This window comes from Amphiprion ocellaris, chromosome 5 (genome assembly GCF_022539595.1).
Source record: "Amphiprion ocellaris isolate individual 3 ecotype Okinawa chromosome 5, ASM2253959v1, whole genome shotgun sequence".
NCBI lineage: Eukaryota > Metazoa > Chordata > Actinopteri > Pomacentridae > Amphiprion > Amphiprion ocellaris.
Window position 1 is genome coordinate 29,733,982 of NC_072770.1, and position 19,947 is coordinate 29,753,928.

Below are 19,947 nucleotides of genomic sequence, written 5' to 3' on the forward strand. Positions count from 1 at the left end.
TTATATAATTTGCCCACGTGCCAGTTTGCAAGGACACAATGTTTATGATGGAGCTTTACCCTTTTTTTTTTTTTTTTTACAAAGATGCTGTTGCTACAAATCCAAAATATCGAAATACAGAAACATGTTACTAAATAAACGACATTCAAAAAATATTTTATACAAAGGCTTTGTGCAAGGTTACGTGCCCGACTATTTCTCAATCATTGTCTCTTCCTAACAAGGTCATTGCTGCACATGTCACATACATACAAGTGACAAATTAAAGGGAAACCTGAACTCTTGACCCCGACATGCCATGCATTTTGCTGGCCTAGGCTGCATCCATTTGTCTACTATAAGGGAAGAATCACTGCAAATTAATAAAAGCTGATCACCTTTATGCTTTGATGAAATGTTTCTGTCCTGATGCTAGCGGTCTTTCCCCAGATGACAGTGTCACTATCCATGGGGCACCGTGGGTCACTGAATGGTTTAATAAGTATTATAAATGACATGAATCTACCCAGACAGTGGGAGTGTGGGCGGGACTAGAACATTTAAGAGAGGTAATTGGGCAACACAGTTAAGAAGACAGCTTTTGGTCAAGCTGTTTTCTTAGTCAAAGCGGTGGGGAAGTGAAAGAGCTTCAGGCCTCGTCCACACGTAGCGGGGTTTTTGTAAAACCCCGCTACGTGTGGACAAGGCCTCAGGAAGCTTTGCAGTGTTTAAAACTGGCCTCAGGGTTTGGCTGAAGTCAGAACAAAATGGTCACCACCAATTATTGCCTTTTATTTATTATATTTACTCATCCTATTTCTTAAAACACACTGACTGACTTTCACATATTGTGTTGTTTTCTGCATTTTTTGTGTGTGTGTGTGTGTCTAAGAAAAACATATGCAAATTAGTTACTGGTGCGATTACTTCTAATTGTGTGCTGTCGGTTAAAAATATAATAAAAATATGCTGTGGCTTCTGCAGTCTCAAGATGTCAACTCAAATGAACAGCATCTACGTTTTACCATTGCCATCATCAAAACACCAAATGTAGGAACATCTGTCAGAAGAATGATGTTCCATTCTTCCAACAGAGTTGCAAAAACTTGGAGAATCAGACACTATGAATTTAGTTTTTCCTTTAGTTTGTCACCTGTCTGTCAATAGTCTGGTACATAACTAGTAAAACCACATTTTTACATTTTTACAGTGTGAATTTTGAACAAATTAAACCATAAATAACCATCATAATACACAATAATGGAGCTAGCAGACAGACCTTTAGACAGAACCAAGTTATCTGTTTCTCCTTTCCCAGTCTTCATAATGAGCTCTGCAAATCTGCTGACTGTAGCCATATATTTACAACACAGACACAAGAGTCTGCAACTCTCTGCAAGAAAGAGAATAATCTTGCACACTTGCCTCTCATCCTGGCTCTGGGTCTGTAATTAATTTGTGGAACCTTAGAGCACTGGACATGAGGTTATACAGCTTGAGCTCAGTGAGAATGGTTGGGTGGCTTCCGTGTTCTATGTGTACATGCTGTCCTCATGCTGTTACTGTTTGAGCAGAAGGTCTGATGAAATAACGCGGATCACTTCTTCTGACAGCGCCATCAATCATACCTTCTGCCTTTGATTCTTCAGGAGTGGCTGTCTCATTATTACGTCTGTGCATCATTCATCAGGCTGTTCACCAGATGAGCAGGTCATCAGGTTTAAAGCAAACTGACAGCACATGGTCCAGCAGCCAGAAGAACATTAAGTCCTTTCAGCAGATTTACCAATAAGCACAACCAAATAACAAACCGCACTCAAATGAGCTCAAGCCATGAATTCTCATTTTCCATGGAGTGTGATCCTGTTTGATCTACAGTGAATATGCTTTAGCAAAGGAGACGGACAATTGATGTGATTGTCTCGGCCTCATAAAAGCTGTCACTGAAGTGGGAGGTCCTTCACTTTAATTAGCAACTTATAAAGACTCTTGTGGCTCAATTATTCATTAAACCGAGTCCTGCATTCTGGAAGCGGTGTGATGAAACAGGCAGTCAGATCTTTGAACTTTGTTTTCATCAACATTATTGTCCCTTTAAAATATTATTTTGCTACATAAATGACATATTACTGCAAAAAAAAACAAACTGTAAATTTAAACTTGAAGTTAAATAAATATTGTTTGGGAATGCAAAAATGTTCCTGTATTTTCATGACACATGACACCAGTGGGTTTATTAGTGATAATTAACCTAATTCCATGTTAGCTGACAGTATGATGTATTTTCTAACTGCCCACTGAAGCACCAATGCCTTGTACATCACAGCATCTAAAACATCAGACCAGATATATAAGACATATTTGGAATTATTTTGGGGATTATTTAGATTCTTATCAGTCACGCAATATCATCAGGGAAGCATCTGATCAGTTTTAAATTCTGCAGCATGTCAATGATCCCCAACATCCAGTCAGAGTAATGAAGAACTACCTCTAGACAAAAGGATTCCTGCAACAGATGGTTCAGTCTCATTAAAGTGTTTTCTGCTTACACAACCTTGTAACTAACTTAATTCGAGGACTACAATATATTGATGCCAATATTTTTTGAAAGCATCCTTAACCTACCTTCAATATCTAAAACTTTCCAGTCTTTTTATGCATTTGTTTGGAAGTGGAAGAGATTTCTCTGTGTGTAAATGTACATGTAGAACATCTTTCTGTACACAACAAGCCTCCATTCAAGTATAACGTCATATCTGCTCACTGCTTGCTCTTTTATTATGGTGGCTTTGCTGACAACACTTGGCTGCACTGTTATCAGAGTTGTGCTGATCCTCCGCAGCACTTTCGAGAATGTGTTTACAGCCAGAGACCATAAAGTGGCACAGTGTTATCTTGCTTTTAACATATCCAGATGTCTATAAATTGGATTTCAGTTACTGTATGTGTGTTGGATGTCTTTTCTATTGCCTGTCAGTAAACAGATATCATTTCTCCCATTGATATTTGTGTCTTCACTAGTGACAAGGAGCATCAGTGCCACCAGACTAAAATGCAGGGGTTATTTCTATACTGCTCTCTATGTAATCAATTTATTTGTTTACTGATTTATGTTTGCACCTGTAGATGGTGTTCACAGGGTTTGCACAAATTTAATGTTATCCCTTAAGTCTAATCAGTTTGGGAGAGCTACAAATTCCCCTCAAAAATAATCAATACAGAAACATCAGCAACATATCAAACTGTCTCCATTAATTTGATCCTTGCAGATCATAAATCATAAACCCAGACTGAAAAGAACAAACTGTATGTTCCATAATTTAATGTCTGCATGTATTTGGCAATTCAGTCGTATTCATCGGTAAATGTATGGAAAAATATATTCTTTGCTGTTAATCTGTCTGTGTCCACATATTACCAGCGTATTAGAGACAACCTCTCAGCTGTTATGAAATGGCATTTTCTACTTATATAATCATGTGTTAACTGGGCTCAGTCTTAGTCACAGGCTTTTCATAAGTGGACACATGGAGGACATGGAGGTCAGGACCCACAGAGTCAGAGCTTGTCTGCACAGAGACAAAATACCAAACTGAAAACACATGCAGGAACATTATTACTGATTTAGTTTTCACAGAGAGATGGGAATCTGATTTTTTTTCCATGTTAAAGCATTTAGCTGGTACTCTCATCCAAGGGAAAATACAGTGAAAGAGCTCAAGGATACTTTGACACGACACGTGATGGAGTTTTAATGGTGAGGCTGGCTGGAGATCTCGTGGGTACAGGACAGACAGAGCACCCTGTTGCCCCTTTTAGATCCTGTCCCTTCAAATCAGTGATTATAACTAAGCTGAGAGCAGTAAGCTGAGTGTTTTTTGCTTGCAGAAAACAGAAAATAACTGAAGAAGCCCCATTTCTATGACTGTCCGGCCATGAACTGTCTTGCCCAGGGAAAAGAATAAATCAGTTTCATAGGCCAGTGAACTAAAAATAAAAATGTGTGAGCGTGAATCTTGTACATAATGCTTGCTTCTAACATGCAGTACAAATAAATGCATTCCTACAATGATTCATTTGAATAATTAAAGTATCCTATGTTTATCTTCACATTGACATGAATAAGAAATAGCAAATATTGACATTAACATAATGTGACTCCTCAATGTTTACAATAAATAAAGTATACATGAAAAACATGACAACATTTGATTGTGTGATACAAACAGTATTGCTGCTATATTTGTACATATGAAAACAAGTAGCAGTCAGAATTTTGGAATTCTGTAAAACTGAATAACTGCATAAGCAGATCATAAATTCCTCCTGTCTCATAATCTCTGTAGATCTGCTCACTGATCATACTATCATTACTTTTCAAGTAAAAGTGTGATATTTGTGTTCATGACTTTTTGATAAAAATGGATCTACTGATTGCAGTAACATTACTTAGTATGTAGTAAAAACAGAGTTCCTCAGTAGCTGTATCACTGATAGCTTTAAGAAATACAGTAACAACCATTTAAAGAAACTAAGTCCATTAGCTTTCAGCTCTAGTAGAGTCTTTAGACAAAAGTAAAAATATATCAAGTTTCAAAGACAAAAACAGTGTTTATTTCTTTTGCAGCTAAACTATATGCAGATATGGTTTCTGACATATTGCAAACAGTCTTTTCAGTCATGTATTACATCCAGCAGGCTGCTAATACTGTGAAACTACAGTGAGGTATATCTAAGTGAACTCTTCTGGGATCTGCCCTGGTATCCTGAAACTAGTCTGGCCAGTTTGATCCAGAGTGCTTCTAGGACTGGATGCAGCAAAGCTTGCACGTGTCTCTAAAGTGCAGCTGGTTCTGTGGAGAAACTGCATGAAGTTCTCATGGCCTGAGCCCTCATGGCTGGAGACAGCCAGCTCCACTGGTCGAGCTGAGTAGCAACGTCTCAGCTTACACAGCTCCTCCCTGATCTGCCGGTTCAGAAGCCCGTAGAAAAATGGGTTAATAGCAAAGGAGGAATATGCCAGCCAGGTGACCGTTTCCTCCAGGTCATCAGGGATCTGGCCCGTTACATCTACTGTCAAATGGATGTGGAAGGCAAAGTAAGGCAGCCAGCAGATTAGAAACTGGCCAACAATAACCACCAGAGTGAGAGCAGCTTTACCACCACCAAAAGGCCGGTCACGCACAATCCTGCGAGGTGCGTTTCGAGTTGTGATGATGGTAGTCTGGCTGTTTATTGAGTCGGACCGATGCTTCAGCTGGCTGTTTGTCCAGGAGGGCAGAGGTCCATGCTGCCGGGCAGCCACACGGGCCACCTTGTACACATTACAGTAGACAGCAAAAATCACTATAGCAGGCAAACAGAAACAGGTGACACTGAAGAACACAGAGAAAACACGTCTGTGATCACTGTAGCTCCAATGCAGTGAGCAATGAGCCGCACTGATGGAACTCAGGCTGCCATAAGACGGCCATCCGAACACAGTGGACAACCCCAAAACAGCAGATGCCACCCACACCATCACCATCACAGCTGCAGTCAGCTTCAGAGTCATCTTGACCTCATAGCGCATGGGGTGGACAATGTAGTAATAGCGTTCTACACTGATGGCTGTGATGGTGAAGATCGAGGCAGCTATGAGGATTACGTTGAGGAAGACATAGACCTGGCACTCCAGCACAGTGAACACGACGCCAGCGAAGTACGGAGAGCTGGATACAATGCCCAGAGGCATGAGCAAGATGGCACACAGCAGGTCCACTGCACAAAGGTGGCAAACGAAGGCAAATTTCCTGAGATGAGGGGCTTTTATAACAACCACCAGAACAGCAGTGTTGGCCAGAAGTGCCAGAACATTAAGGGTCACCATGAAAAATATCCCTGTCAGGTCCTTAAAGCGAGTTTGTGGGTTGGGAAGAGTGCCCAGCTGTCTGCTCGGAGCAGAGGGCATTGGTGCCCAAACAGTGGTGCTGTCATTATACTCAGCGCTCAGAAATGTACTGTTTTCCTCCATCATTCATAATAAAGGTTTCAAAGTACAAATCAGTATTCCAATCTCCTCCATTATTCAGTGGTGAGGCCAATGGAAATCTTCACTCCTGTAAAGAAATATTAGAGCCCATTAAAAAGGATATTAAGAGCAAAATATATAAAATTTAAACTGGATTACATTTGTTTTAAATGCTCCATTGTGTTTACAAGACAGTTTTCTGCTATTTGATGCTGAGCAGGTTAGGTTTTAGAGCTGCTGGAAACAGCTGCCTGCTGCAGCTTAAAATGGCAAGAATGGTGAGCAGGAACACAAAACAGAAAAGTTGTAGTCAAAACAGTGAGCTGAAAATCACTATAAAGCTCCGTAGAGCTGAACTGTTTCTCTGCAGATTCTTCAGTAAGAACAAGCCCCTTTGCTAGTAGCTGTGTGACTGTTAATATGAAAATATTGATTATAGCAGCTTTAAAGACACTTAAGGAAACAATGCAAATTATGCATTATGCTGTGACACTACCCTAGCTAGTGTTTAAGGGCAACTTTAGCAATGTATAATACTTTTAGGCCTTCCCTGCCTGTTAAACATTTACATGTTTCAAACTCTATACCTCCAGTTTGCAACAAAGGTTTTCTATTACAAATACATAATTTGTGACATGACATTACCATAACATCATCAAATCAAGTCAGATTGATCAATTTCTTTTAATATCGAAGTTTTAAAACAACCTGAGTTGACCAAAGTGCTGTAGACATTTTTACATATGCAGGAACAAAATGCTAAAACTTCTAAAAATCAGTCAGCAAAACAAAATAAAACAGTATAAAATACTAAAACGAGCAACAGAGGAGAGCAACTTGTGAGATGAATTTCTAAAATAATAATAAATTTGAACTATTAACACTATTAATCCAAAGCCAACAGCCATTGAAAACATGTATTTCTTGAGGACTATCAAAGTCCTCCAGAGGCACAGAGGACTTTAGTGTATGCAGCTGTATTTAAACCAAGACTGATCTTACTTAAGTGCATGCAGCAATAAATCCTCATTTTCAACACCAACTGATATAAAGTATGCAAATGCAAACATCCAGGGATATCCACTGCCCCTTCCAAACGTTTAAGACAACACACACAAACAAATCAATAACTGGTCACAATATTTGTGTGAATATTTCAGAAGGGACTCTCTCCCTCTCTCTTGCTCTCTCCCTCTTTGGTGAGGGAGAAACAGGATCAATAGGAATAATTCATGGAGGACACCCTGTGTCTCCTCCATCCATCTCCATCCCTTAGAAATGAAAGATAATGAGTGTGCTTGTTTTAGCCCAGCTGCAGGGAACTGGCTGCATCGATTAGTATGTGTTCAGTGTCACCCTTCACCATTCGATCAAAGAGGAAACCTCTAATCAGAGCAGGTCAGACCCACATCGTTAGACAATTTAGAAATACTATACAATATGTATATCTAAGTACAATGCAGAAATTTTAACATAAACGCTTCTCTGACAGGTCTGGATTGCCTCAAATGTGTCCTGCATACACGTCACATCTATGCATTTTGTGCTGATGATCATAATCAGGTTTCAGATATGTGACTGTGGAGGATGTTGTGTCCTAAATACATGATGCTGCTCTCTGCCAGTGATCCACTGATGCTCTCGGCCGCTGTAATCTTCTCTGGCGGGCTGCTGTTGGCATGCCACGTTTGTACTGAGGTTTATCCCGAGTAACGACTAGTGCATGTACATTCTCATACATATTATGTAAGGCTGTCCCCAATTTCATCATGTTCCACTTGCATATGCTGCTTCCTTCAAGCTCACTTCTGAGCAGATTGGTCACATTCAGCTTTCAGTCATTTTCACTTCATTTAGTTCTTTAAAATCTTTGTAATTCTCATTTTTAACAGAAAACATGCACTGGGTTATGCCTTTTCTGTGGTTCTTCTTTACTGGTAGTGTTCAAGCAGAAATAAGTTGTTTTTAAAATCCTTTTTATGGGGATCAGGGCATAACAGGCCTTTCAATCCCCAATAAATACAGTGACATTGAATATTAGCAGGAACAATGATATAACAGGGAAGCTCCTTAATGTCACCCTTTGTGTCCTAATGATGTTAATAAGCTACTATTTTATGTTATTTAAGAAGTGAAATATCAAACTTTAAACCTTTGAAAAAGATTATGAGTTCCCAGTTAACACTTTAAATGATAATGATAATCAACTAGAGATCCTAGTGGTCCTGCAGTACATTGTGTGGCTGCAAATACATCCATCTCCATCAATATGTGATGCGTCATTACAACTTAGTGAAATGCTTAAAGCAAGTTGAAATGTAAGATATCATCAATTCTCTTATAATTTCAGCAGCTTGTAGGATATCAGGACTCCATAGGTGATGAAGTGTATGAATTACTCCTGTTTGTCACAAATGAATGGACGCTATGTTGTAGTAACTCCACTAGATGAGGGTCACTGCATCATGTTTACAAGTTTAACTGTTTTTGAAGGAATAAATCTGCACTACATGCTGCAGCGTCATCTGCTCCTGTCTTTTCTGACTGCATATATCTTGGCATCATTTGTAGATTATTTGGAAGTTGACTCATTCCATCTCAGTCTGTTCCATAAAACCCATCATTCATATGTACCTCAGTATGCTGGTGAAACACTTCAGTAATTGTCAGGCCTCTTTGTTTCTTTTGATGTCAGTATTAGACAGATAAGACAGCAAAATTATAGATGTCTGTAGCAATTTGATGTGATTACACTACATTAAAAGCACTCAGGGATCTAGCAATTTTGCTTTCTTTAACAAAATAGAAAAAATTGTCCAAATAGATGAACATTGTTTAAATGATCTAAAATCAACTTTGTAGTTTTCAAAGTTAGTTGTATAATTATATTCACACAAAAACTTACCATGAAACTCTTACATTATGAAAATTGTCTGCAAGTCCTCCGAAGTCTTCTTGTGAAGTTGATTTCTCCCAAAGCATGGTGAAGACTCATCTCTGAAACCTTGAAAACCATCAGAATCACTCCTCAGGTTTTGCTTCCAGGTGAATAAAAGTGTTGGTCCACTTTTCAGAATTCTGTCAGAAACTATCCTGCTGTGTTGCAAATTCTGATTAAAGCAGTAGATTTCCTTTAAAGAAACTATCTTTTGAGCCTTGGAAGAGGACCCCAGGGAGGAGTGATACCAGAGAGAGGTGATGTGCTGCAAATCTACTGACAGCTCAGCTCGCTTCAGGGAAAGGAGGGGGAGGAGCCGGCAGTAGCTGGTTGTTCAAATCACATCTTTCAGGAGAAGATGACTGCATCAAACCACCACCCACTGACATTAACCATGTCCCAAACACACTCTCTTTCATCGGTCAGTATGTGGCAGTGACTGTCACACACTGTCCACTGTGCTTGGTGTTACACACGGTCCTCTATTCTGTAGCTTCCGAGGGAATGAAGATACGGAAATATTGGTTGGATTTGTTCAGGCTTTTACCATTTCACACAGTAGTTTCTTCATTAAATTGACTTCAGCACATTTCATTTTTTAAATTCTAACAGTAGCTTTGTGGTTGTGGATCAATGTTGCATGAAACTGGGCTCAGCACTGACATCTGTTGGCTGTTAGGAAGACAAAATTGCAGTCGACGCTGTGCTATACTGTGTTCATGTAAGAAAAAGTACGCTGGCAGAATATCAGCTCCAAAAGTTTATTGACCCTTACATAGTGAAGCACAACAAAGACATGATAACCGGATGTCATGGAAGAAGGATGAATTACAGCATATTTCAAAACTGCAAATCTAGAAACACAGTATCACTTGATGTAATGCTGTTTGTCAATAACAGCAGGATACAAACCTATTATACTGCAACATTTTCAAACGTCCTACTTACACGCACAAACACCAGCTGACTGAAAGTAGAAATGCTCGTTTTCACAAATCGGTTAAGATACAACCACAGATTGTCTCAAGTACAGTACAGAAACTTAAATAAGAACACTTGTTTTTACCATCGAAGATTATGTGACATTTTAGAGTGCTACTCAACCAGGTTACACTTTTCCAACGTACGATAGACAACAGTTAAAGTAAAAAAAATAGAATTCTACCATAGTGTTAAACACGTAGTGCACTAGATTTCAATGGTGAATAAAGTAGATGTGAATTTTTAAAAAGGCGATCTGTCACACATTTCTATCAGACGTGAAATACTGGTGACCAACAGATGAAGGCAGACTGTGAAGGCTATAACTGAGAGTCATTCATCATGGCTCCATTTTCAGGCAGGTCATTTGTCATCGCTTCATTTTCGGGCAGAAGTGAAGCATCTTGGCAAAAACCTTGATCGATAATCGCTTTGTTTTCACTTTTGACCAACCCCAGTCTCTTCTTCAATAGTTTGTCCTCGTTATTCAACTTTGTGCGGATTGCTGTTTTTATCTGGCTGCAGTCAACGCCGAACTTGACAGCAACATGATCTGGAGGAAGAAAAGCAACAGTATAAAATCTACCCGAGTACCAAATTCATAAACTATTAGCAGCTGCAAAGCCTCAATTATAGTAAATGCTCTTTGTCTTACCAATTATACTTTTCAAAATGTCAGGAGGGAGCTGAGGCTTGTGGCTGTCCTCTCCTGTAAAGGTGTTCCTCCGGCCCTGCAGAGAGTGTGTGGCCAGGGTTTCTCTGTCAAAAAGCATCATCAGCAGTGCTGAAGTGTACTTTTTGTAGTCTCCGATTTCGGCAATTCGTTCATAAAGACTTTTTGGCACTCGAAGATTCTCAGAGATATAAAGGACGCTGTGATCATCCTGACAGCAAAGAAAGACAAAATGTTAGATCCAAAAAATATGAAAAAGCACAAACAGCTTAATCTGACAGCACCACTTTATTATAGTTGTCTACTACTGGTGAAAACGGTGACAATCTAACAGTAGGGCTAACTTAACACTAGTCTTCCTAAGTGAACAAAATGCAATCGAGCTGAGCAACCTGCCCACAACTGCACTGGTATGAGAAGACATGTAGTAATACAGCACACAGGAGCACTGACCTCTGGTATGTTATGAACTGCTCTCATCTCTGCCTCAGGCTCAGTCAGGAAGGAAATATTTTCTTCAGAGTTTTCTGGTGCAACTGCTGCCTCGCCTCCTTGTAGAACATGATCTAGAGTGACTCGTAGCTCATGAGCTGTGTGTCTCATCTGCATCATGAGAGTGTTCATTTCTGCAAAAAGTGACAAATCACTGAATACGAACAGAAACAGAGCAAGTGTATTCATAAAGTGACTTTTAAGTATGTAATGCCATGTTTACAGTTTAGGACAGAATTTCTGAAACTTTGAATCCAAATTTCCTCTGCAGAAATGTTTGACTAGCCAGTAGCCAATTTCACATTTAATCTGTCCCTATATATTTTAATCTCACCTTCATAATAGACTAAATGGTATGTCTTTCTCTACCTTGCTTTAGAAGTCTCTAAGTTTTGTGGAAAATATGAAATCCCATTTATTTAAACTGGTATTGAAATAATGTAATATTGTAATAATTGTAATGAAAATGGCAAATGTTCTTGGATGAAAAGCTTATTTCAAGCCCAGATAAACATCCATTGATTATTGGAGACTTAATTATTAAAGTGTGATAAATTGAATGTACCACTGTGAACACGACATTTTTAAAAATTATTTAACTGGAAATTTAACAAAAAAAGGCAGTCATTATTTTCCAAATAGCACTAAATACATTGTTTGTTCTTGGCTCTTTTTCATCTAGTAATTTTATTGAAAAACTATTTTGTTGCTATCTACTCATGAAGCATAAATTTGAATAATAAGCATTCAAATATAGAATGTAAACTCCTATTTGTAATATTAAACCCAACAAGTTTGTGAAAATAAGACAGAGGTCATGACCTAAAACGCAGATTTAATCCCGTTTATTAAAATGTGGTCTTGATGGGCACTTTTTTTAGGATATTAGTGAAGTAATCAGACATCTTTCCACCCACCTTTAAGTTCTCTCAGCTCTCTTTCTGCCAGAATTCTACATCTGCGCTCATATTTCAGTTGTGCCTGCAGTTGTTCTATTTTCATAAGGAGGCTGATGGTGTCTGTCCTGATGCCTGGGCTTGTAATATTTTCTTCATCAAATTCAATGGTTTCAGGCTGTAAAATGAGAAGAAGCCACATGAACAGCCTACACACTTGGTACAACAGTTGTGTCTGTGCACAGCTGGAAGAGTTGAGCTTCTCACCTCGTTGTTGGGAAAAGGTGAGTATCCACTCTCCTCAGCCAACCTGTACTTGTCCTCCAATGGATCGCAGCCAAAATCCGGCGCATCTGCAACGTTGCCGATCTTCACCATCTTCACTGCAGGTTGTGTTGAAGTTGTTCCTGCGTCTCTTTTGGGTGGCATCGCGGGAAGGGTGAAGCAAATCTGGAAAGAGTAACAGATTGACCCGCTGACACGTCCAGCATTGCCTTTCTGCACAGGATGGAGTCAAACTCGGAGTCAAACTTTTTCCAGCCTCTCAGCGACGACTGTCTGTTCGTTTTAAACTCATTCATGCATGAGAAAATTAAAATGTTTTTTAGTATACATTGCAGCCTCCTCTCCCTCCCCCTGGCCGCTCAACCCCTCCTACTAGCCTCCAGCTGGAGCCACTGAGTGACACTATTTCTATACATTACCAAATACATGTGATATTTCATGTTAGACCGCATAGAGGAGCCTCACCTGGCCGTTCAGGCTGACTTCAACGATAAAGTGTAAACACAGCCACTGAGGACAAAGACAGCGCAGTACATGGAAATACTGCGTAGTAGAGGAAGCAGTAGTACTACTGCAGTAGTGCAGTACATAGATCCTGGTTTGATTACAGCTATTTTTCAACAGCCGCGCAGCAAGTCACCGGTTAAATACATGTGAAATACTGCCACTATATTTGTCTTTCACTGTGTGTGTCACTCGTGTCAATAAGATTATTGTGCTCTGAAATGCACATTTTTACAGTTGTGTGCGGAACAAAAGTGCGAAAACTTATTCCCCGAGGGAAGTATTTCTTCCCAGTACAGCTTCCTGTTCATCTAAGGTCTTAATTCAACCAATGAAAATCCAGCGTTATAAAAAGAGGCGGGATATTTCAAAAAGAACGCGTTAACAGCCAATCGGTGAGCGTTCGACCCCCTACTTGAACTTCCTAGTTCGGTTGCAGTCTACCCATGTGGGTTTAGTGTTGACTTGCTGCATGAGAAAGTGGGAGAGTTAACTATCTATAGTTATTGACTGTTTTGAAACGCTGTTTGTCGCGTTTCACCATGTCTTCGTCATTTTTCATAAAGGGGAAAGAAAACCCCAAATTAGGGAAAAAAGGGAAAAACACAGCGGTGACGAAACGTAAGGTAAGTGAGCTAAACGGTTAGCATGTAGCGTTAGCCTACTCATGCTGCTCACCTGGTATAACCTGCTGTAACAGTTTTTTTTACACTGTTTCAGGCACTAATTCAGTCTTCTGAAAGACCTTATTGATGTTATGGGACTGTTAACACTTTTTTGGCTTGCGACATTTGCTTTTTAAATCTGTCATGCTTAAAAAGAATGCTTCTCGTCAGTGTTTACTGTTATGCACCAAAATACCAAATAAAATTGAAAACCTACTTGGCAATAAAACGGATTCTGATTCTTACAAACCCTCATTTCTTTTTTCTGTCGCAGGGTGATGGGGATCCAGCTGGAAAGGGTAAAGTACGAGCAAAGAAACCCAATAAATACAACGAAGAGATTTCCAGCGAGTCTGAGACAGAAAGGTGCTCTTCTAATGTGGCTATTTGAGATTTCGCATTAATGGGATGCAGTCCATGAAATGAAAGCAGAGATCTTACTTGGTACATCTGGATTTGCTGTGTTTCTTTTCACAGTCCTGCAGTGCCCAAGAAGAGGCAGTCCAATGAGGAGCATGTGTATGAGGAAACTCCACAGGAGAAGAAGCTTAGATTAGCTAAGCTTTACCTTGAACAGCTCAAGGATGAAGGTACACTTGCATTATCCACGCACCGTCGAGGTTTAGCATTCAGTCAGTGCTAGAGGGTATTAACTGAGGACTTTTTCTCATCAGAGGAAAAGAGAGCAGAGGAAGATTCCTTTGAGACAGACCTGATCGCAGGAAGACTTCAAGAAGAAGTGGTAAGAAGCACAGATGCCGAGTATATCGTTTCTACCTCGACAATGCAATGTGTGCATGCACAAAAGCCACAGCGCAGGAGGTGAAATGTGAAGCAAGGCAAAATAACTCAAGCACACCATTGTATAGTTTTTACTGTTCAAGACAAAACTGAAAGTTGCACAATTAACTCTCACACTGTACTGCAATTTAAGGGTTCTTGGTTACACTATTTGTTTTAAACTTTTATCTACAAAAAAAATGAATTTGTCAGCATGCCGGCTCCAAATGTGATGAGCAAAGAGGAATAGAAGGAAGAGGAGAGAAACACTGAAATGGAAAATGATTATAAATAAAGAAATGAATTGTCAGTTTTATGGAAATATTTCAGCTACAGAAAGATGGATGTTGACCAAAAACAGGTACTTTGTCTGCAGTGTCTTTTGCACCTACACAAGACAACTTAAGTAATATGTTGGACCCTTGAATGAGCTCTAGAGTCCTCTGTATGCTAAATGCAAAACCTAATCTGAATGTCATCCCAAGCAAAAAATGTCTTCAGATGTCTTTGCCAGTGTTGCATCATATGAGAAAAGAAGAGCTAGCAGTCTCTTCGTAACCTGTTGCTGTCCACCACTACCTCTGTGAACTTTCACCATTTAGTTGAGTCGCAGCTTAGTTTCTGGTTTCATCATTTCATCGGTCTAAACACAATCTCTCCAGATTAGTGAACCTCTGGGTAGGCAAAATGCTCATATGCTCATTTGGGTTGCTGTGCTTTATTAGCATTTGGAGCTCGAAGAGCAGCTACAGTTTTATGCATGTTTTTCTCTTTTCTCTTATTTGTTTTACAAGAAGAAAACCTTCTGATTTGATTTACAGTTCATATTCTGCAGTAAATAACCAAATAAATGCTGATGCAAATACTATTGATCCCCTCGTACAATATTTAGAGTTTTTGGGATGTTGACTTCATTATGCCCCCTCTTAGTCTTCTGAAGGAAAGCCCAGATTGATTGATGCTTTCATTTATCTTGCATTTAACAGAAGAAGATTAAATACTGTACTTGGGTCTATTGTATTGATCTCTCTGTGTATGTGATCTCTCCTCAGCTTGAACAGAAAGGAAAGCTGCAGCGACTTATTGCCAAAGATGTAAGATAATAGTTTTATCTCTTCACTTCTGCTGTCTGTCCAATATCCTTTGGAAAAAGCTGCTGATTAACATTTTATGTAACTTTTTCTCTGTCATTCAGCTCATACCACCGGATGCTTCAGAGATCCGGGTGTTAAGAGGACACAAACTTCCAATTACATGTCTGGTCATTGCACCAGATGACAAGTGCATCTTCTCCGCTGCCAAAGACTGCTCCATCATTAAGTGTTAGTTAAATCCTCTAAAGCCATTGTTTTAATTGTGTTCTGGAAAACCTCTGTCAAATTTGTCTTATATTTGCTGTAACTGTGATTGAGCAATCTGTTAAAATCTGCCGTTATATCTTCAGGGGATGTTGAGAGTGGTAAGAAACTGCATACAATACCCGGTGGAAGGAAAGGTACAGAGGACCGCCATGTAGGACATACAGCACACATCCTGTGTATGGCCATATCATCAGATGGAAAATACTTGGTGAGTTGTCCTCCTTTCAGCAGTTCCTGCTTTTGCTAGAATTTGGTCACCTATGGTATGTGAGTGTAGCAATAAAGTGGAGCAGAAGCATCTTCATATATTTTTAGGCCACCGGAGACATGAACAAACTGATCATGATTTGGGAGGCAGCCACGTGTAAACATCTGTATAAATTCACAGGACACAAAGGCCCTGTGTCGGTACGTTGTCAGTGTCTCTCTAATGGTTAGATACAACTTTTACAAATGTTTATATATTTACATGACATTGTTTTTCCTTCTCAGGGCCTTTCATTCAGGAAGGGAACTCATGATCTGTACAGTGCCTCACATGACCGCTCGGTCAAAGTGTGGAATGTGGATGAGAATGCATATGTGGAAACTCTGTAAGTAACAAATCTGTATAATTTGTCGCTGCCCAACACTTCTGCTTGCTTTTTAATTTGTGAATCTAACTGTACTTGTGAATCTTACTAGCTTTGGCCATCAGGATGCTATCACAGGACTGGACAGCCTGAGCCGTGAGCGCTGTGTGACTGCAGGGGGACGAGATCGCACTGTGAGAGTGTGGAAGATCGCAGAGGAATCTCAGCTGGTGTTTCACGGCCACGAGTGAGTCTCCTTGTATTAGTATTAATGTACAAGAACAAACTGTCCAAGATCTTTAGATTCGAAAAATCAAAGCAGACTTGATTGTTATTTTTTTAGACGATAATAGAGTCTGTCTATTATTGTTATATCTGTTATAGTTCAGGTGGATATATAGAAAGACTTGCGTCATCTCTAACTCCATTCATTCTTCCTTCAGGGGTTCGATCGACTGCATCCAGCTCATAAACGAGGAGCACATGATAACAGGAGCCGATGATGGGTAAGACATCAGTTGCAATTTTTACATTCATATTGTGTCAGTTACAGTTGGTTTTTTTTTCTCCCCTCGATTTCATCGTACTGACAGTTCATTCGTGTCTCCTTTGTGCCCTTTCTCAATTTTCGCAACGACCTCAGCTCCGTGTCTCTTTGGAGTGTCAACAAGAAGAAGCCTCTCAGCACAGTAAAGCTGGCTCACGGTTGCCATGGTGACGCCGGGCTGGAGCAGCCTCATTGGGTCGCTTCAGTGGCGGCGCTTCAGAACTCAGATACTGTTGCCTCAGGTGCCTCTGGCTGTGAGAGTCCTCTTGATGAGCTTTTTTTTTTTTAAATCACACGTATACATACTAATATGGGCAGGATGTGTTAATTAAAGCTTTTCACAGTTGGTTTGTATGAATGCACATTTCTTCATTGTAAGGAAGAGTCTTATAATTTCAACAAGACAACAACTGGGATTTATTGTTTGAGTTGTACTTGAGATATTTGACTGGTTGTAGTGACATTCGGTAATGATGGTTTTTCTATGCAGGTTCCCACAACTCTCAGGTGAACGTGTGGAAGTGTGGCCAGAATTATCGTGGGTTGGAGCCTCTGTTCAGTGTCCCAGTGGTGAGATTTTTATCTTTTACTTTATACTGAAAAAGTTACAGCATGTTTGTTTTGTTTTTTTATTTATTTATTAATGTATTAATGGCAGCTGCTATGGTTGCTGTTGTGATATTCAGGGTTCCTCTACTCTCCCTTTCAGTCCGGTTTTGTCAACAGTCTGAAGTTTTCAAGCTCCGGTCAGTTCTTGGTGGCAGGAGTTGGACAGGAGCACAGGTAACTGACTAATGCTCATGTTTCCATAGAAACAGTCTGCAGACTTCCTGAAAACTATTGGAAGTCAGTGCGGGTTCATGCTCAGTAAATGGAAATCCCACTAGATGGCAGTGTTAATCCGTCTCTCAGCCACAGGTGAAAAAACATCGGCATTGCTTTCAGTGCAGACTTTTCACATTTCTTTAAACAAGTGATGTCTTAAAATGAGACTCATCAAGAAGAATAAATTAGCTCACTGAAATAAATTCAAGGAATATATTGTTAGATAACGCCACTCATTTTTCCGTTTAGTTCAAGATAAAGGAAGCTTGAAGGTGGATTCTTATCTTTTTGCAGCATGAAGTGGATAATTAAAAAAACTACCACATACCTGAGCATTAATTTAAACTGTGATTGATGTTGCCTTAATTGTACATCCTAAAGACGGACTTGAGATCCAGATGCTGCATATTTAAAATGGTTGTGTGAAAAACTTCCATATTAAGTTAAAGGTGCAAACATTTGAAAGCCTTTTGAAGTTACAGCTTTTTACTCACAGGAATAAGGATAATTAAGTAAATCCTGTCTAAACATTGTTCTCTGATCTTGAGAGAGCCAGAACCAAAATGATGGGCTGCAGAAGACAAGAATAAAGATATTCTCTTGCTATAGATGCCATACTAGTATAAAGTTGTACAGAACTCACTTCTCACCAGACATTTAAATATATATGTAACCATTTTAAATACCACACAGTCAGTTCTCCCTACTCTGAATGTGAGCTTCCTATAATTTTATATTGTTAAGGACACTTTGTTATAAGAGTTAATGATTAAATTGAGACAGATTTGTTGGAATTTGACCTCTCAGTGGTTTCAAACAACTCATAAATGTTACAATCTGATTTGCAGATCTCAGTTCTGACCTATCTGCAGTTTAAAGTTAATGAACACGCTTTGATTCTGAATCAGAGCTGACACTGAACAGAACCTCAAGGCTTCAGTGCATCTAAATTTGACAGTTTAATAAAATTCCTGTTATTAGATCACAGTGAAGCACAATATACTAAATATTAGAGTTTGCTCTGATAACAGTGTTTGACTGACATTGATTCACTTTTCTTGCACAACTTTTGAGGCACTGTAAGAAGAGGTTCAGGTTATTTAGATTTGGACATCTTGGAACTGTTGTTCGCTGTCAGATCAGTTTGAAATGTTATTTCAGCAAGAAGCAACAAAACAGGAGTGAATCACAAGACTAGCATTTATCCCCTTTCTCTTCTGGTGTAGGTTGTGTATCAAACTTTAATCCGGTAATGTTGTTATTCTGTTTACAGGTTGGGTCGGTGGTGGAGACTAAAAGAAGCCAAGAACGGGATCTATGTTATTCCTCTTAAAAGGAAACCTTCTAATCCAGAGGAAGCCAAAGTGACAGAATAGTGAATTGTTGATTGTCTTTTTTTGTAAATTAAAGCTTTAAAAATGACTTTGTATCATTTTTTTTTTAAAATACACGTCACTTTTAAAAACCCACAGAGTATTTGTTCATGCAGGTGCTAGCTGTGTGTTTCCCCTGGGGTTGTTTTTATAGAAGCAAGCGCTTTCACAGCTTCTGCTTGAGTGAAGGAACTGGGGCATTGTGGGTAAGGTGGGCTGACGCCTGCATGGACCAGAAGCGTGAAGATGCTGCTTTGTAGGAGTTGGACCATGATGTGCTCTTTCTGTTGTTATTTTTGAAGTAAGTTAGTTTCTTTTTGGAAAGTACTGATGTGGATGTCTGTCAGCTGCGGACAAGTCCAAGCTTCACCCTGAATTATTTTGTCATGGTAACCTCTTCTGTGTCGGTCCTTGCTGGCCTGTCAGAGCGAAATGTGAGACCTGTAGATTTTCTTTGAAATCTTGAATGAAAAACATGATTAACATATACAAGCAATGACAGATAATGTACATCAAGACGAACGATCATTTGACATCTTACATTATTTGACATTTGCTCTAAATTTCCAGTGACGCTGAATTAAAAGACTGATTTGTCGTAACTTTGGGAAACAGGCTGTAAAGTGATGACATTATTATGTCAGATGCAGTAATTATTGTATAATAGTGACGCATTAATAAGCCTGATTAGTATTTTCACTTCTACCGTTGTCCTGCAGGTGTCCTTTAAGGGCTTTGCAGAGGACTCACTGTTTTCACAGCCATGTGTTTTATTACTCATGCCCTTATTCATTATGTAATAGTGTGTACATTACATAAATATTAGGAGGGAATACCTGTATTTTCTGCTTATATAGTTGAAAATATTGACAGATTTAGTTTTATATTATGTACATTTAAAACCAGAACCCTCCTTTCAGTGTAAAATGGGAAAATGTTTAGCTTAAATGAATACTCTGTATGAGTACTGCACATACCCAAATAGTTACAATAGTTATAGATAAGAAAAATCTGCCAAATTTTGACAAGTATTTAAAGTCTCTTCTAAACTGTTTGCCACACA

General features: G+C 39.3%; 3 protein-coding genes across 6 annotated transcripts; 1 reads left to right on the forward strand and 2 right to left on the reverse strand.

The window, feature by feature from the left end:
* Positions 1-3,287: 3,287 nt before the first annotated feature.
* Positions 3,288-9,205, reverse strand: si:ch211-213o11.11 (probable G-protein coupled receptor). 2 transcript variants are annotated; one of them, XM_035952631.2, is made up of 2 exons: positions 8,912-9,205; positions 3,288-6,080 (listed from the first exon to the last, which is right to left on the reverse strand). In XM_035952631.2, exon 2 carries the CDS (start codon positions 5,996-5,998, stop codon positions 4,715-4,717), a length of 1,284 nt encoding a protein of 427 aa, XP_035808524.2. In that variant the 5' UTR covers positions 5,999-6,080; positions 8,912-9,205; the 3' UTR covers positions 3,288-4,714. The 2 variants fall into 2 exon arrangements, with proteins under 2 accessions (XP_035808524.2, XP_023135571.3); XM_023279803.3 differs by having other exon boundaries at positions 8,898-9,205.
* Positions 9,206-9,677: 472 nt separating this feature from the next.
* Positions 9,678-13,002, reverse strand: LOC111574957 (protein insensitive-like). 2 transcript variants are annotated; one of them, XM_023279802.3, is made up of 6 exons: positions 12,723-13,002; positions 12,240-12,422; positions 11,994-12,150; positions 11,038-11,210; positions 10,567-10,795; positions 9,678-10,464 (listed from the first exon to the last, which is right to left on the reverse strand). In XM_023279802.3, exons 2-6 carry the CDS (start codon positions 12,399-12,401, stop codon positions 10,232-10,234), a joined length of 954 nt encoding a protein of 317 aa, XP_023135570.1. In that variant the 5' UTR covers positions 12,402-12,422; positions 12,723-13,002; the 3' UTR covers positions 9,678-10,231. The 2 variants fall into 2 exon arrangements, with proteins under 2 accessions (XP_023135570.1, XP_054866437.1); XM_055010462.1 differs by lacking the exon at positions 12,723-13,002 and having other exon boundaries at positions 12,240-12,629.
* A 190-nt stretch (positions 13,003-13,192) lies between these two features.
* Positions 13,193-18,933, forward strand: rrp9 (ribosomal RNA processing 9, U3 small nucleolar RNA binding protein). 2 transcript variants are annotated; one of them, XM_023279779.3, is made up of 15 exons: positions 13,193-13,387; positions 13,701-13,792; positions 13,904-14,016; positions 14,101-14,168; positions 15,259-15,300; positions 15,402-15,528; positions 15,651-15,775; positions 15,883-15,975; positions 16,060-16,160; positions 16,252-16,386; positions 16,583-16,645; positions 16,783-16,940; positions 17,177-17,256; positions 17,396-17,469; positions 18,785-18,933. In XM_023279779.3, exons 1-15 carry the CDS (start codon positions 13,304-13,306, stop codon positions 18,885-18,887), a joined length of 1,458 nt encoding a protein of 485 aa, XP_023135547.2. In that variant the 5' UTR covers positions 13,193-13,303; the 3' UTR covers positions 18,888-18,933. The 2 variants fall into 2 exon arrangements, with proteins under 2 accessions (XP_023135547.2, XP_023135548.2); XM_023279780.3 differs by having other exon boundaries at positions 13,194-13,387; positions 16,783-16,928.
* The last annotated feature ends 1,014 nt before the right edge of the window (positions 18,934-19,947 follow it).